The 18,415-nt window shown below is 48.2% G+C and overlaps 1 protein-coding gene across 1 annotated transcript in view; it reads right to left on the bottom strand.

The window, feature by feature from the left end:
- Adamts7 (ADAM metallopeptidase with thrombospondin type 1 motif 7) overlaps positions 1-18,415 on the bottom strand; it is a 45,955-nt gene that overhangs the window by 25,716 nt on the left and 1,824 nt on the right. Inside the window, exons 2-6 of the mRNA XM_046427848.2 lie at positions 10,739-11,094; positions 8,914-9,079; positions 7,487-7,683; positions 1,259-1,342; positions 820-944 (exon numbers count right to left, since the gene is read on the bottom strand). Of these exons, the coding sequence (XP_046283804.1) occupies positions 820-944; positions 1,259-1,342; positions 7,487-7,683; positions 8,914-9,079; positions 10,739-11,094 (928 nt within the window). The remainder of the gene's footprint in view (positions 1-819; positions 945-1,258; positions 1,343-7,486; positions 7,684-8,913; positions 9,080-10,738; positions 11,095-18,415) is intronic.

Below are 18,415 nucleotides of genomic sequence, written 5' to 3'. Positions count from 1 at the left end.
TAGAAACATGTGGCATGAGATCTCCTTCTGATGCAACTCCCTGAATCTGAATGGAGGTGATGGATACACAAACCTCAGTAGGTTATAAAACTGAACAGCACTGAACAGCACACACACAAGGTGAATATAGCACCAATGAGACCCGCGAGAGTCTGCAGATCATATCTTTGTCAACTTCCTGAGTGGGATATTATATTTCAGTTATGCAATATACTGCCAGTAGGGGAAACTGGATGGAGGGTACACAGAGCCTCTTTGTATTATTTCTGATAACTGCATGGGAATCCACAATTATTTTGAAATTTAAGACCTCAGTTGGGTGTAGTGGCACATGCCTGTAATCCCAGCGGCTCCAGAGGCTGAGGCAGGAGGATTGCAAGTTTGAGGTCAGATTCAGGAACTTAGTGAGGCCCTAAGTAACTTACCAAGACCCTATCTCAAATTAAAAATTTATAAAAAGGACTAGGGATGTAATTCAGTGGTAAAGAGCTCCAGGGTTTAATCCTCAGAACAAAAATGAAAGAAAGAAAGAAAGAAAGGAAGGAAGGAAGGAAGGAAGGAAGGAGGGAGGGAGGGAAAGAGAGAGAAGAGAGAGAGAAAGAAAGAAAGAAAGAAAGAAAGAGAGAGAGAGAGAGAGAGAGAGAGATCTCCAAGTGCTGATGCAATGCAGCCTTGGGCCAGAGTTGCAAGCCTCTCCTTAAAATAGGGCTCCCTAAGAGCAGGGCTGTGTCTCCCCAGAAGGCTTTTCCCCTGAGACTCAGAGAGTCCTCCCTCAGATGCAGCCCTCCCACCCCACGCCCACCCTCCCTGTGTGGGTACCTGGTAAGCAGTATGGCAGTGTCGTGATGCAGGGGGTGGGAATCCCCCTTCATGTTGAGGCTTTTCTGCCACTTGCAGAAGCTCCTCAGGGTGTTGTCTGCATGGTGTGTGATCTTCAAGTCCTCCTGGGGGCAGAGAGGACTACTGCTCATGCCTCCCCCTGAGTTCCCACAGGGACAGGTTCAATTCTTCTCCATAGAAAGACGGCAGTCAGAGGCCCCAAGGGCAGTGGGAGGACACACAACAGCCAGGCCTCCAGCTTGACCACCCCTCCTGCTACATATCTTGGGGAGACCTGAGACCTGATAGAAGGTGAGTCAGGAACCAGAGGGTGACAGGGGACACTGGGCTCTTCCACACAGGCCGGCTCAGGTTATGGGGCAGGAGGGCACTGGAAGCCAATGCCCATTGCCATGGATCCGGATGGGGCACCTCTCACCTCCTCATTTTCTAGCAGGATCAGGCGCACAATGGTGATGTGGATAGGGTTCCCAATGCTGGGGTGGTGAAACAAGCCGGCCACCTGTCCAAGAGATGTGTGGGTCAGGCTGTAACCAGGACGTAGGCAACCAACACCCATCCCAAAACATGCAGGGGATGCAGGCCACACACACAGGTGCACAGAGCTGCACGCACAGTGATAGATGCACCCGCACCAACGCATACCACACACACAAGCAGTACAATAACCCAGGGAGCACAGGAAGGCCTCCCAGGCCTCCTCCTAGCCCTGCAATCTGTCCTGAGCACCAATTTGGGATCTGTTTCAAGTGCCAATCCCATCTCCACCCAGCACAGGCAGCTCAGACCTCCAAGTGTTGGTTGATTGGCTCCTGTCAGGGCCCTGGCTCTGCCCTTGGCCGGAGACAGCCCTGTAGCCCCTCCTGCTGTGGGGACCAGCCTCCCAAGAATGAGCCCTCCCTTAAGGTACAAAACCAGGGCAGAACGAGGGGGGGGGGGCAGGACAGGGGTGGGTGCAGGCCTGCAAAGTCTCCCACTGCTCTGCCATCCTGTCCTCCTTGGGGCTTACAGCCATGGGGCCATGGAGACAGGTGTACATGTCTGCTGGAGGCCCCCATGGCTACATGGAGGATCCCTACTGAGTCCCATGAGAGAGGGTCACCCCAAGAGATAGAAGGTGCACTAAGGTGCAGGGGAAAGGGAACAGCCATTTGTTTTTTGTTTATTTGTTTGTTACTGGGGATTGAACTCAGGGGGACTCAACCACAGAGCCACATCCCCAGCCCCATTTTGTATTTTATTTAGAGACAGGGTCTCACTAGTTGCTTAGTGCCTTGCTTTTGCAGAGTCTGGCTTTGAACTTGCAATCCTACTGCCTCAGCCTCCCAGGCCGCTGGGATTACAGGCGTGGGCCATCTATTCTTTTAAAACACCCACAGAACAAGAAGCCAGTCCACAACTGGGGACAGCTGCTGGGTTCCCAGTGGGCAGAGATGGCAGCAGAGGTTGGTTGTGAGGTGACCTCCAGCAAGAAATCTGGAAACATAATACTCTTCCAGTAGGTGGGGCTGTGCCCTCCAGGCCAAGCTTCTACCCTCAAGATGAAGGAGACGCTCACTGTTATACAAAATTACATATAAGATGGTATGAGGGGGAAGGCAAAAAAAAAAGAGAGAGAAATGTGTTACAATAGATGGGGTAGAGAGAGGGGAGGGGAGGGAAGGGGAGTGGAGGTGATGGAAGGGGAGGGGGGATAGGAAGGGGATAGGAAGGGCAGCAGAGTACAACAGACACTAGTATTGCTGTATAACCAACGTGATCCTGCAATCTGTACACATGGAAAAATAAGAATTCATACCCCATTTGAATCAAATGTATGATACATGATATGTCAAGATCATTGTAATGTTTTGAGCAACTAATAAAAAAATAATACTCAAATGGACAATATGTTTTTAAAAATAAAAAAACACGAACAGGGAAAACAAACCCCATGAAAAGGGCACGAGAGCCCCTGATCACTGGAGTGGATGACACTTTCAAGGTCAGACATGGTGAAGAGAAACATGCCACGTGCCATCATGTTCAGGCTAGAAACCCAGGAGCCCCTCACCACCCTTCTCCCCCACATCCAACTAATTCTGTCTCCTGAGCGTTGCCTGAGTCTATCTCTTTGCTTCTGGGCCACTGCCCAGAACAAGTGCCAGCATCTCTTCTCTGATGTGCTGTTGAGTTCTCCTACAACTCTCTCCATACTTTGGCTCCTCCAGGCCACCTATAGACTGGTGGCTCAGTCACCTCTCTTTGAAATGCGAACCCAATCACACCATGCCTTCCTTAAGACAATGAATCTTCACAGTCCACAGGGTAAGGCAAAAGTGCCCAGTCTAGTCTACGGGCCTCTTTGGTCGGACACCTGCCCTCCTTTCTGGCTTCCCCTCACCTCATGCCACTCACTCGCTGCTTCCAACCACTGTGTCTTTCTCTCAGAATCCCATGACTCTTCCTAACACAGGGCCCTTGCACATGCTGTGCCCTCAGCCTGGAACAGCATCCTTTCTATCTCCCCTCATCTCATCTCTCACCCAGTCTCCAGCTCTCCACCCTCCATCATGCCAACTGGGGAGCCTCTATTCCATCTCCCAATAAATATCTGCTGAATGAATGAATGAATGAATTTTGGGCACTTGCTAAGTATTTCCAATGCATTATCTCATTTAAAAGAAACAGTACAAAATGAGAAAAAGTACCCTGAAAAAAAGATCAAAAGAATAAGTCTTTCAGGGGCTGGGGTTGTGGCTCAGTGGCAAATGCCTTGCCTAACATCTGTGAGGCACTAAGTTTGATCCTCAGCACCACATAAAAATAAATAAAATAAAAGTGTCCATCTAGAACTAAAAAAAAAAAAATTAAAAAAAGAATAAGTCTTTTAGAAACTATAGACAGGCAAACTTGGCACCAGCACCCAACAAAGTGGTTCTAGAGGACAAGGAGTTCCTGAGGGTCTGCTAGGACCTGCCTGACAAATGACCCATCCTGTCCTGAGCCCGGGCTGGGGACAGCTTAGTACCACCACAGAGCAGCACATATAAGAGTTCTCATTGTATGCCAGGAAATACGGAGGTTAAGAAAGGCACTGGAAGACACTGTAGAGAGAGAGGGTCATTACAGGTTGATCAACTCAACCAAGAAGTGTTTGTTAACAACCTAGAGTCAGCGTGGGGGATAACTGAACAGGGGAAGTCAAGCCCCCATTCTAGTACAGGCAAGAGAATAAGCCAAGGATGGGCAGTGTTCACGGAAACAAGATCTGGGGGTTAAAGGTGACCACAAGCTCCCAGTGAGCAGAGAGTAAGACAAAAGCCCCTCAAAAAGGTCTGTGACCTCAACAAAAATGAACAGAACTGGGAGTTAAAATGGGATGGAGGGAGACCTGTCTTGCTATGCTTGGAACAGAATCACCTAAGCTCCAGAACTCAGGTCTGGATCTGACACAGAGAAGAAGAGGCTTACAGCGAAGAGGAGTAAGGCTGCCCTGGAAGTGGCTGAGAGGTTGCAAGGTCACAAGGAGCAGCAGTTAATGGTGGCTGAGCGCTGCATGGATGGTCCTTGTGCTGAGAGATCTATCTTCATTATGCCATTTAACCCTCTTACTTCTAAGGTAGGGATAATTACCTCCATTTTACAAATGAAGCAACTGAGGCTCAAAGAGAGGGGGAAGCTGGGATCAGAACCGAGGGTGGACTGCTTCACAGTCCCTGTTCTTACTTCTTCTAAATTTGGAAAACGCTGCCTGCCTATTCCCTTGAAAATTCTCAGCACTCTACACATATCAGCTTTGAAGGCTCTGAGTAGTCCTGCCCTGGAGAATTGGCTTCTACTTTGTTGTTTTGTTGTTGTTGTTAGTTATCCATGACAGTAGAGTATAATTTGACTTATTTATACAAAAATGGAGTGTATCTTATTCTAATTAGGAGCCCAGTTTTGTGGTTGTACATGATGTAGAGACTCACTGAGGTAACCTTGAACCCAAGTCCCAGGTCCAGCTCTGCCACTTATTAGCTGTGTGCTGTTGGCCTCGCTGAACCTTTGTTCCCTCAACTGTAAAATGGGATGAGGCTTAGAAGACAGGTAGGTAAGAAACAGGAAACAAGCAGCAGATGTTCACAGGCTCCCGCCCGAACCTATCAGGCCTCATGGTGGGAGCCCTCAGACAAGCCTGCCTCAGATGCTGGCTGCATGAGCCCCGTGGCCCTCCCTCTCAGGCAGACTGCCAAGTATCCAGCACTGCAGGGCTCAGAGGGGCTCCCACTCTGCTGGACTCCCACCAGTGCTGGACTCTTCAGCTCAGGAAAGCCTGATATAGTCAGAGCAGGTGAGCATGAGCCCAGGACAGAGCTCACAGAGCCAATGTGTGGACTCTACGAACCTGAATAAGGGAGGCTGAAAGAGGCCAGGCCCTGGAGCAAAATGCCTGACGATGGTCACCCAGGGGATGTCGTGAGGGAACCTGTATGACTGGCTGATCTCACTCTGCCCAAGACCTGGGCCCTGGGGAACTCAGAAAAGGTAAGTTGAGACAAACCTCATTCACTGATGGTGAACAGCCAAGCTCCTGGCTTTTTCAGACTGAGCCCCCAAGTGGCGTCAATGGGAAGAAGAGGACCTCAGGGCCTCAGAAACTGACCAGGCCCTGCTGTCCAGCAACAGTCCTCCTGCAGCCTGCATTTCAGTGCTTTCCCCTCTCTGGCAGACGACAGGCTAGATAGAGAGGCTTCGGCAGGGCCTTCAGGGCTGAGAATACCAGACAGAAGGCTACAGCTTTTACTGCATAAGGAACAAGAAGCCAAAGAAGGTGGCCAAGTCAAGGAAGAACTGGCCCAGGGCTGCCTTTGCTGATGAGCACTTGAGCAGCTCGGCAGGTGGAGAACAGCACAGCCATAGCCCCTCCCTTGGAGCCCCAGGCTTCCCCACTGTGAATCGGGTGGTCAGATGCTAGATGGCTCAGAGGGCACTTCCCTTAGGGTTGTAGCAGGTGAGGGGCTAGTGCAGGGGAAGTAGCAGCACAGGACACTGGCCCCAGGGTTCCCTTAGACATCACCCAGCCGCACACATGCCCCTCACCTTGCTCCCCACCACCAAACCTGGAGAAGAAACAGAAAGAGGGTTGAGTGGCAGCCTGCCCAGCAGGTGGCCTGCTCAGAATGCCAGAAGCAGAGATCTTTCTTCCAGGAAGCAGCCTGGCAGCCTGTGGGCTCCCACCTGCCCACCTGGGGAAGGGGTAGCTGGGAGAGAGGGCCTGGCTCTGCAGGTGGCTCTGGGAATTCCTAGCCCCATTCAGCCACAGTGTCCCACCCAAGTAAGACTGGGGAGACCTGGGCTCCCAAATGGCTCCACCTGGCCATGCTGTGTGACTTGGCAAGTAGGTCACCTCTTAGGGCCTCTGTTATATCAACTGTCACGTGAGGTGAGGTCAAGAGCAATGTCCCATCAACTATGGAACGACCCTAGGTGTTCATCAAAGGATGAATGGACAAAGAAAGTGTGGTATATACCCACAATGGAGTTTTATTCAACTGTAAGGAAAAATGAAATTATGGTATTTGCAGGAAAATGGATGGAACTAGAGACCATCATATTAAACAAAATAAGTCAAACTCAGAAGGTTAAGGGTCAAATGTTTTCTCTAAAGCGAAAGCTAGAGAGGAAAAAGGAAAACAAAGGTTGGGGTGGATCTTCTAAAATTCAAAGAGACATCAATAAAAAAAAATGGGATCAAGAGGTGAGAGGTGGGGAGGGAGGGGGAAAATAGTGGGGAGAGATATTGTTCAAATTATATTGTTATATTGTGTGCATGTATAAATATGTAACAATAAATCCCACCAATATGTGCAACTATAATGCACCAAGAAACAAAAAGAAAAAGAAAGACATAAATAAAAAGCTGGGTGCAGTGGAGCATGCCTATAATCCCAGCAGCTTGAGAGGCTGAGGCAGGAGGATCATGAGTTCAAAGCCAGCCTCGGCAATTTGGGGAGGCCCTAAGCAACTCAGCGATCCTATTTCTAAATACATTTTTAAAAAGTGGGGAGGCTGAGGATTTGGCTCAGTGTTTCAATCCCAGGTATAAAAATAATAAAAAATAAAACACGCACACACACACACACACATGCGTGTGCACAGTGTTCCAATCCCACAAGGTACTGTCATCCCGATTTCACAGATAAGTAATATGCCCCGAGGTCACCAGCTAGTAGACCACAAAACTGAACAGATGCAACTCTACTTCGTGCTGATGTATCAGGCAGGACCTGGTCTGATTGGGCACGTCTGTGTCCCCAGAACCTATCACAGATCTTGATACAAAGGAAAAAGGTGAGTGTTCAGGGCAGGGTAAGTGAACTGGCCAGGCACAGGGTTGTGGCTTCCCCGTCTCCCCAAATGCCAGCTGAGCCAGTAAGATGGCATCACACCCTGTGTTGTCATAGCAGCACTCACCAGTACCTGAGTGGTCAAGGACACGGTGGGAACATGCTGTGCAGCTAGATGATGTCTAAGGGAGCCATGTGGCCAGTGTCCTGTGCTGCTGTTCTCTCCAAGTGACCCCCTGCCAGCCTTCCTGCCCTGTACCCCGCTTTGTAATCCACCCCCAACAACACTCACTGTGCCTCCCCCATGACACTGCCACTGCCTGCCACAGCCTCACCATGTTCATGATGGTCAGCACGTAGCTCTCCACTTGCGGCTGCCCGTGGTATTCCACCATTTTAGCATCAGCTACCACTAGGGTCTCCACCCACTTCTCTTTGCTGACAGAGCGCTGGTGCAGACGCCTCGGTCGATGCCGCTGCCACTGATGCCGCTGCTCCCAACGCTCACGACGAGGCTCCAGCTCTGGGGACACTGTGGGCCCCAGACAGGTGGAGTTAGCTGGGCCCAGGACACATGTCTCTAGGGCTTCTTCTTAGTGAGCTCTCTGGCACAGCAGGAACAGCACTGGGATCAGAGACAGAGACCTGAATGCCCCCCTGGGTCCGTCCTAGGTCTGTGCTGACAGATCACTGTGCTGTCTGCCTGGTCACTTCCCTTCTCTTCTGATCCTGGGATTCCCAGGATTATTCCCCTAAATAAGAATCTACATCGAAAGGTGATACTGGAGGCAAACAAAATGTTAGATATAAGCTTGGTAAAGTACTATGCCTGAGGGCTGGAGATATAGCTAAGTGATGAAACTCTTATCTAATGGGTGTCAGGCCCTGGGTTCAATTCCCAGCACCACCACCACCAAAAAAAAAAAAAAAAAAAGTACTATGTCTATTTGAGGGGAGCTCCTGGACCCAAAAAAGCTGGAGCCTGGGCCCCATCTCCCTGTGTCATGCCCTCCCCTATTAAGAGGTTAATGCATCCCAGCACACACAGACCCATAGCCTAACCTCCAGCCAGGAAAGACTGGCCAAGACCCAGCTGACCCCACTGAGGACCTGCTCCTCTGTCCTAGACCACCCCAGAGCAAACCAGGAAGCACATATATGCAACTGGGGAAACTGAAGCTGAGAAACATGCTTCATGGGCATCTGTCCTGGCAACAAAGTCTCTGAGCTATGGGAAGCTTAAGGTTGGAGGGTCGGCTGAGCCAAACCCCAGCAGCCCTTGGTGGGCAGCTCCTTACCACGACAGAAGCTCTGCAGAGGCGGTGCTAGGTTCTGCACTCAGGTCCCTAATAACAGAGCTCAGTTATTCTGGAGTGGGAGCAGGGGAAGGAAGGCGGAGGTTTCTAGCCAGTGGCCCTGTTGAAGGTCCTGGTCATGGTCCTGCCTGGCCTGGACACTCGATGAAGAATGGTTGACAGAGCCAGAGGTGCCATAGGCAACAATGGAAGAAGCAGAGAGAGCCCCAAAACGAGGGGGAGGTGAGGTGGGAGCAGAGAGGATCAGTTCAGGGGAATCAGCTGGGGCAGGCCTGATGGACTGATGTCACAGACCTCTGGGACATCTAAAGGCTTGGGCTAGGGTGATATGTCTGTCCATCTGGGTCCCTCTGGGACAAGGAGATCTGGGCATGGAGATGTTTGAAGAGACTTCTAAAACGGGCTTTCTGTGTCTCCCCTGCCACGACCTGTGAGGAGGAGCATACCTTGTACCCCACAGGTGCCTGGAGCCCTGGAGTCACCCTGTTCAGCTTGCCTCTCTGGGGCTTGGCGCTTGTATACCACATGGGGCTGGGCATGGCCAGGCCGGGCTGGAACACCTTCCAGGGGCTCAATGAAGTAGTCCTCGTTGGAGAGCTGGAACACACCTTTCTGGGGGAGAAGCATGGGGGCACACAGGGAGGGCTGGTACCTGGCTGCCCTTCCCAACCTCCCCAGAGGCCCATCATGCCCAGTTGAGCCTACACCATACCCACCACTTCACTCTGACCCCAGACACGCAGCGCTTCCTCCCACTGAGCCCTTGCTCACTCTGTACTCTGTGCCTGGAATGTCCTTTCAAAGTGAAGCTCAGAGCCCCACCCCCAGGATGCTGCTCTTCACACCCACACCATTAGGAGGGAAAAAGAGTCTGCAACCAAATCTGAAAAGATGGCATCTTCTACAGCATCCCACACAGCCATTTTGAGTGAGGCAGCCCAGGCCTCTGGGCTCTTTTACATGTTCTTTGCATGCCAACCATCTCCAGCCACTGTGCCCCTTCCCAGACAATCAGAGCTTCTGATCTTCCCTCTGTCCCCCTGAGACAATAAATCACCCCCAAAGCAGCTCTACTCACACCCACCAAGATGTCTACAGCCACCAGAACATTCTGTTCCCTGGGACCAGGGCCCACCAGAAAAGGGAAGCTGGCAGAGGTGCCTTGGGCATGTCTGTTCAGCTTTCAGAGTCCAGGAAAGGAGGGCAGTGGAAAGTACCTCAGGACAGCCCACCACCTTGGAAAACTCAGGACTCCAACAGGGACAAAGATGTAACAACCTTCCTTCGGAAGCACCAGTTCTACCTCCTGAGTCACACAGACCAAGGAGCCTGAAGTGCTGGAGAGTGCATCAGTTCTAGGGACAGGAGAACTGGGTTTGAATGCAATCTCCACCTCTGGATAACTGGTAACCTGGGGCAAGTGCCTCTCTGAGCCTGTTTCCTCATTTGTAAAGTAGGAACAATGCCCATATGCACCAGTGCTGTGCAGGCTTGACAGAATTAACCATATGTTAGAGGAGGGGCTAAAGCTCCACAAACAAGAAAACTGAGCAGATGGGACTTCCAAGGCCAGGCATTCTGCAGCCTGTGTTGCAGGCTGCCCTGTCATTAGGCCCTCTGCCACCACAGTCCATGGCTTTTGCCTGAGCCATCTACACTGAGGGCCCTCCAGGAACAGTGGATGGCCAAGAGGGTGCACGCATCCCTGCCAGCTCACACTTGGGAGCAGGGAGGGGAATGGTGGGCACCTAAATAGGAGAAGAAAGGGGCCTTATGCTGCCTGGAATAGGAGATGCTATACTTGGCCCAAAGCAGGGGAGGCAATTAAAGCTGCAGGTGGTAGAAAGCATTGCCTTCAAGCCAGACAAAGCCAGGAGGCTGAGAGGGGGCCTAAACGATCTGTGAAGGAAGAGTCATAACTGATAAGCCAAAGAAGGATTAACTGATTGCTTAATCTCAACAAACAGTGGTACTTCAAGTGGGGTCTCTGGACCAGCAGCTTCAATGCCCCCAGAAACACAGAAATTCAAGTGTTTGGGCCCCATCCCACGCCTACCCAGTTAAAAACAAGGTCTGCGGGCGATTCCCGGCTCGCATAAAACTTTGCGAATCCCTGTCCTAGAGAATAGTGAGGCCTGGGCTGTCATTCTCATTTAGCCCACCAGTACTGAAGCTGGCAGAGGAAAGCACGGTGACCAAACAATGGAAAGGCTGGGGGCGCATCCAGGGTCCCACTACCCAGCTAGCATCAAGCATGCCCTCAGCACTCACCAAGCCATCGCAGGCGCTGATAGCCGCCAGGCCGCCCTCAAGCTCTGGGTCCTGCACCTCCCCAAGCAGGTGGCAGGCCTGGACGTGGGTCCGGATGTGTGAGCGACCCAGGCCGCCGCGCCTCCGCGTCTCACTGACGAAGCTGGGAGCCAGGAGGTATGGGTTGGCAGTCAGGTTGAAACGCAGCTCGCGTCCGCGGTACTGAAGCTCGTAAAAGGAGGGCACATCCCTGCGCGCGGACACATCCCGCTTGCGCAGCGCACGTGGCCACAGATCATAGGACAGGAAGGAGCCCCCAGGGTCCACACGCACTGGGTGTACGATGTCCACCGCTGCCCAGCCTTCGGTTGCGCGCCCTGCAGGGAGAAAACCCAAGCAGCGCTTACGTCTTGAGCGGACCCCAGGTCCTGGCTGGTCACCAGGGACCAGAGGAAGTGCAGCAAAGAGAGGGCACTGGCATCAGAATGCCTGGATTCAAATACTCTCCATGCCTCAGTTTCTCCATCTGGATTATTGCAATAAATTCTGCGGGTTTTTTTTTTTTTTTTAATTCTGGTATTGGGAATTGAACCCAAGGGCACTTTACTACTGAACTATATCTCCAGCCCTCCAGCCCTTTCTGTTGTTGTTTGTTTTTGAGACAGGGTCTTGCTAATTTGTCCACTCTGGCCTGAAACTTATGATCCTCCTGCCTTGGCCACCAGAGTAGCTGGATCACAGACCTGCACCATCACCCAGGCTAGGGTAACTTCTTAACTTTCACTATTGTTCACCCAGGGAGCCCTTCATTAGCCAATTTTTAACACAGCAACCAGAATTCATTCATTCAGATCATGGTCCTACCTTGCTCAAAATTCTGCAGTGGCTCACGTCTCATTTAGAGCATAATACAAAGTTCTGGCATGGCATGAGGCCCTAGGAAAGGATACTTCTCCAATCTCACCTCCAAGGACACTCTTTGTTCCCAATATTCCTTGAAGTCCAACAGGCCAGACATGATCCTGCTTTGGGATTTTGCATTGCTGTCCTCTGCCCCTGGAACATTCTTCCCTGATTTCCACAGGTTAAATCTTCACTTCCTTCAAGTTCTTGCTTAATGTATTTTCCTCAGTGAGTCCTCTCCTGACCACTTCAACATCCCAACTGCTCTTCCTATCCCACTCCTCTGCTTTACCACCTCCCTACCCCATAGCACTCTGACATACTGTATCACTTAACATTTTCATTATGCTTTTGTTTTTGGTGCCTGGGGATTGAATCTAGGGGCACTCAACCACTGAGCCACATCCTCAGACCCTTTTTTATATTTAATTTAGAGACAGGGTCTCGCTGAGTTGCACTGGGGCTCATAAGTTGCTGAGGCTGGTATGAACTGGCAATCCTCCTTCCTCAGCCTCCTGAACCATTGGGTTTATAGGAATGTGCCACCACACCCAGCCTTCATTATGTTTTCTATTTGTTTTCTCCCTCTTCTCCCAATGTAAACTCTAGAAAGACTCTTCATTCACAACCATATCACGTACAACCACAAGAATGGGAAATTATATTCCATGTATGTATAAAATGTCAAAATACATTCTATTGTCATGTTTAACTAAAAAAAACAAATAAAAAAAGTTTTAAATCTTTATATACTTTGGTGAAGATTTTAAGTGCTAGAAGTGTCTGGATTTGGTTGTTTCTCAATATTTGTTGAATGAATCTGTAGAATGGGGATAATCATAGAATTTAGACTCTTGGGGCTATTGTAAGGATTAAATGATCTAAACTACTTCACATAAAGCAGTGCCTGGCCCACTGACCGACCACAAAGACATTACAATTATTGATTGTTACGAGCCTGGCAGATTATAAAATGTGCTCTCAGGTGCCTGAGTGTTCTGCATCACAGGGCTTCCTGGGATGAAGAGATGAAGAGGACTATCCAGGTGTGGCTCCTCTGCCCTTACCACCACCACCATTTCAACTGAGCACCTTGGGATTCTTTTACATGCAAGAGCTCATTTGAAGAAAGGTGGGAAAAAAATCTGCAAACTTCTGCTCAAGCCCTTACAGTTTGAAACACCCTCTCCCTGTGGCTCTGTCCTCTTAGACTTCAGGGTATCTAAAACTTTTTTTTTTTTTTTGCCATGAACCTTGTCTCAGAACAATGTTTTGTTGTTGTTGTTTATTTGTTTGTGGTGCTGAGGATCAAACCCAGGGCCTTGCATGTGCTGGTGAGCACTCTACCACTGAGCCGCAAACTCCAGCCCAGAACATGTTTTTAAATGGATAAAATATATAGGAGTACCAACAAAGTTTGTTATTTTAAAAATGGAATATGGATAAGCCAGGCACAGTGGCACAAGCCTGTAATCCCAGCAACTCAGGAGGCTAAGGCAGGAGGACCACAAGTTTGAGACCAGCCTCAGCAACTTAGTGAGAGCTTGTCTCAAAAAATAAAAAGGGCTGGGGATATCGCTCAGTAGTATTGTGCCCTGGGTTCCATCTCAGTACCAAAAAAAAAAAGTGGAGTATGGAATTGTGTGGTCTTTTATTAATTCATTAAAAAAGATTTAATGGGAGGCTGGGGTTGTAGCTCAGTGGTAGAGTGTTTGCCTAGCATGTGTGAGGCACTGGGTTCAATTCTCAGCACCGCATATAAATAAACAAAATACAGGTCCATTGACAACTAAAAATTATTTTTAAAGAAAAGATTTAATGGCAAGTTTATCAAACTATGGTAATTTTGAAGCAGTGAGGGGGCATATACCTTATTTCAAGATACCTGCAACAACTGTAATGAGATAAGAAATATATATTTTATATACATGTATATTTATAAATATATACTATATAAAACACATTTGATATATATAAAATATATTTTTCTATTGGTATCAAAATCACAGGTACTGCTAATAATATTGGGATTTGTTGGTAACATCCATAATTGAAGAAAATGTTAAATATCACTTGGTAGTTAGAAAAATTAAGAGGGTAATATCTTCCCATCCAAGTTCATGGATCCCTGGAATTTATGGTCCCTCAGACTGTAGACCCCAGGTTAGGATACCTGAAGTAAGTTCTACTAGACTAGATTTTAGGCAAGAAAGCAAAGGGAGGCTCAAAGAAGTAGAGAGACTAGTCTAAAGCCACCCAGCAAGAGTGGCAGAGCTGAGACTTGATCCCAAATTTCCCAAGTGGCTTCCTTCAATCTCTTCTATTACTCTATATTCTCAGCAGTCTATGCCTTGCTAAGTTTTTCCATCACTAGTGTGAAGAAGTTGAATTAAAGCAACTTTTTCAAAACTTCTTTGGCTATCATTCCTAATCTTCAAAAGAAATGTTATGGAGATAATATACCAGAACAGTGCTGCTTTGGTGGAGATGTGGGAACCCTGGGCCCAGAGGGAAAAAACAGGAAACTCACCAATCTGAGGTTTCTCCAGCCTAGATCCTGCCCAGATAAATTAGGTTTATGCCCAGCTCCTGGGATCCTGTTCATAACAACGATCCCTGGGACACACATGACACCCCCCAGGGCTCTTGGCTGCTGCCTGCTGCCGGAAGGGAGGCCAAGCCTAACAGAGACTCCCTCCTGGCCATGTTGCAGATCCAAAGCCTCTCTTCATCTGTCTCCACATGTAGAATGCCCTGCACATGCCAGTGGCATGTCCCCTACTAAAGATATCGCCTTCTGCCCCCTTCTGCCCTGGTGGTGCAGACCTTCTCTGAGAGTCACAGGCTCTGAATGAGTCTTTCCCACCACTGGGCTTCAGGGGGCCTGAGTGGAAAGATTTTCCAGACTTCCTGGACAAGAATTTCTTAAAAACAAAATCCCAGGCCCTATGCTGGACTCACTGAATCAGCATCTCCAGGAAACATAACTAGGAAGTTACGTTTTTTACCAATAGCCTCAGGGAACTGTGACCATCAGGGAAGTTAGGAAACCTCCCACTGGGAGTGAACTTGATTGACCAGCAATACCCAGAGAGCTTTGAAAAACTACAGACACCAAGGATGCAGCCCAAAGAGTGTGATTCCACAGATCTGAGGCTCTGGAGTCCAAGATCTGTAGTTTCTGTAATTTTCTAAACCTCCCTAGGAATTCTGAAGGGGCCGTTTCAGGGAGTGGCATTTGGGAACCACAGGGCTGGATGATTTAAGGAGACTTACTGCTATGATATACTAGTAAGGGTGACTGCGATTACAACTCCACAACTTCAGCCTACAAACTTGTTTTTGTTAGTTTATTGATTTTGTTTGTTTTGGCTGGTACCATTATTGGAAAACTTTTTAATCAGTAGCTAGTGTTTAAAAATCACATGACCTTCTAAAAAAATCTCAATTTTCAGCTTTCCTTATCATCCACTCATCCAGACTTAAATTCCTACCTAGCAGAATTGGAAGTGGAGTCAAGCAGTGAGTCCCCTTCAGAGAGGGTCTGTGCTCCCCTATCTGCCACAGTCCTCACCCCTCCCTATTGTTCCCAACACTGTGGCTGACCATAAGTTGTCCTTTAGCACCATATTTGTGTTTTATTTTACTCAGTAAAAACTTAGTCTGTGACCAATATGGAAAAAACGAGAAAGGCCTAGAGATCCCATTTTTTTTTTTAAAGAGAGAGAGAGAGAGAGAGAGAATTTTTTTTTAATATTTATTTTTCAGTTTTCGGCGGACACAACATCTTTGTTTGCATGTGGTGCTAAGGATCGAACCTGGGCCGCACGCATGCCAGGCGAGTGCGCTACCGCTCGAGCCACATCCCCAGCCCCTGAGATCCCATGTTTCAAAACAAAATTTTGTCCCCACCAGCCTTGTTTGCTCATTGCTGTTATGAAATGCCTGGCTATAACATCTGGTATGTGATTCTTGGTAACTAATTATGCAGGATCATTAGGTGCTCTGAAGTCCAGAAAAATGCAAAAGGCAGAGAAGTGGGCACAGGGTACCATGACCCTCAGCCTGGGAAGGCCCAAGCAAGGGAGAAGACACCCCATAGGTGGACTGGGATGAAGAAAGGCTTCATCAAGGAGGATCCGTTTGAGATGTCCCCTGACATGTGGGTACAAATTCAGCTATATGTAGAGAGGAAGGCATCGTGGTGGTAAGCACCATGTGGTAGATCTTCAGAGAAGTGGGGGGAAACTAGAAATGAAGAGAACAAGCAGCAAGAACCAATCTTAGCCCAGGCATCTGTTTTGTGAAATGAGACAGAGTGACAAAATAATACATTGTCAAGAGCATGGGTTTTGAAAGTAGACAGATCAGGATCAGGATTCAGGTCCCAACTGTGCCACTTAGTAATTGGAGGAGCCAGGCCATTTCATCTCTTTGATCCTCTGTTTGGAGAACCCACATCAGAAATCTTAAGGAGGGGAGTCCAGGTAAGGGGTGAAAATGGCAAAGAGAAGGAGAATAAGACAATAGTTACATTCCAAGGCTTTAAGTGGTTCCACAGCTGGGACAATCAAGCTGAAGCAGCCAAAGATGAGCTCAAGGTCAGGGGCAGTGATGCCAACCAAACCTGAAGTTCTCGACTTGAAGAACAGCAGCTCCCTGGCACATTTCTAGGCAAATAGTATTATCTTCAAATGAATGTGGGTGAAGGAGGGGAATAGGTATGTACCTGGAGAATCTGAACCCCGGAGGAAGAAATAGCTCCAACAACTCAAAAAAGTGTTCCTAGGGAGGGACACATGCCCTTGCCCGCCTGGGTAATGTACTGCCCTGTTGAGAATGTACTGTACTATCCTGCTCTAGACCTTGGACAAATATTGCAAGACAGAAATTTCAGGAGAGTTACAAAAAAAGCATCCTTATTAAGTTAAAATGTGAACAGGGGCTGGGGGTGGAGCTCAGTAGCAGAGTTATCCAGAGTGCATGTGCATGCACACACCACCACAGGCAAAATGTGAACAGGGCTAAGTAGAGTTGTGCTGCAGGTAAAAGGCCTTAGGATCAGTGTGATCTGGACTCAGACTGCATGGATTTGAATACCCACTCCATTACCCACAGCTGTGAGACCATGGTAAAGTGACTCAAGCTTTCTCCATCAATGAAATAGGGAAGATGTGGGGCACCATGGTGCATACCTGTAATCCCAGTGGCTCGGGATGCTGACCCGGGAGGATCATGAGTTCAAAGTCAGCCTAAGCAACTCAGTGAGACCCTGTTTCTAAATAAAATATTTAAAAGGGTTGGGATGTGGCTCAGTGGTTAAGCACCCCCGGGGTTCATTCCCCAGTACCAAAAAAAAAAAAAAGAGAGAGAGAGAGAGAAGATAATAATTATACCCCACCCTCTGGTTATGGGAAAATTAAATGAGTGCCTACAGCAGTGACTGGTACATAGTAAACCTGAGGTATGCTATAATTCAAAATTAGTAGAAATTCAAAAGTATACTTTGGTATTTCTTTTTCTTTTCTTATTTTTTCAGTCCTGGAAATCAAACCCAGGACCCCATACATGTAGGACAAATGCCTGTCTGGTGAGTGACACCCAAACCCCTTAGTTATTTCTTTAAAAACTCGTTTTATCTCTTTGCCTAATGGTTTAATATGTATTTTAACCAAAAAGAGAAAAATACTTCTAGGAGATTGTGACTTCTGTTTCAATAATTTTGTTTTCTGAATTTTTTATGATAATTTACACTGTTTTGCCATTAAAATATTTTTAAAGAGGCGTAGAGTAAGCAAAAAAAAATAAACTCAGTATTGCCTACAGTTGACCCCTTGGTGGTTGAAACTAGCACCACCCAGTGACAACGAAGGATAATTGCAGGTTCTAGTCCATTGAACACATAGTATGTACTGGGTTGCACAGAGCTGAGCCTGCAGCGCTGAAGCTCCCTGGGGAAGGCAGCAGGTGCTATTCAGCAGGACTGCAAGTCATGGCCAAGTCTGTTCTGCCAGGTCAGGAGGTCTGCTCTGATTGGACAGAGCTCCTGCCACACTGGGTGTTAAATACTTTGAATAGCATCCCTCAGTGACAGACTGTCACTTTGGAGCTTCAACCAGAGAAATGCCAACATTATGTTTACCCTCACCTCCATATCAGGAACCCAAGTTACAATCCAGCCCTTCAAATGACCTGCAGTGCCTGCCAAGGAGGAAAAATAACTGGAGTAGGATATGTGGTTGATACATGCCTTCCTCTTTGAGTTCCCACTTCCATTCCTGGTATGCACAGAAGGGCATGAACACAGGACTTACACCACCAATACAGCATGTGGGGATGGGAAGAGATACAATGAGCCCCAGAAACCCATCAAGTCCCTCGTGGAGAAAGTCAGTATATATTTTCCTAAAAGTGAGCCCAAGATGTATCCTTTAATCTCAAAAGAGGTACCATTCAATGGCAAGAGCCTCAGGCTCTTAAGTCTTAAGCTCCAAACAAAATGACAAAGAGACCAGAAGACTCAGAATCAGAAATCATGAGAGAAGAATGGGGAGGAGACCATGCTACATATCTATGAGGATACCAGAGACAGACTCTCTACATTAGGTGGGGGTGATGCCTAGATTAGTTGGCAGAGGGTACCTGGCCTATTTCCACTCCTAGACAACAGGTCCAAACTGCAGGACTCACCAAAGATTCCCTAATCTTACTGAATCAGCCTCACAGATTAATACAGATAATGGTCACTACTTGGTAGTCACTCTGCCCTATACTAAGCAACTGACATTCAGTATC

This window comes from Marmota monax, unplaced genomic scaffold (genome assembly GCF_021218885.2).
Source record: "Marmota monax isolate L192 unplaced genomic scaffold, Marmota_monax_Labrador192_F-V1.1 WCK01_AAM20220418_F8-fsc00111, whole genome shotgun sequence".
Classification (NCBI taxonomy): domain Eukaryota; kingdom Metazoa; phylum Chordata; class Mammalia; order Rodentia; family Sciuridae; genus Marmota; species Marmota monax.
The sequence above is the reverse complement of the archived record's forward strand: the minus strand, read 5'-3'. Positions and strand labels throughout refer to the sequence as shown.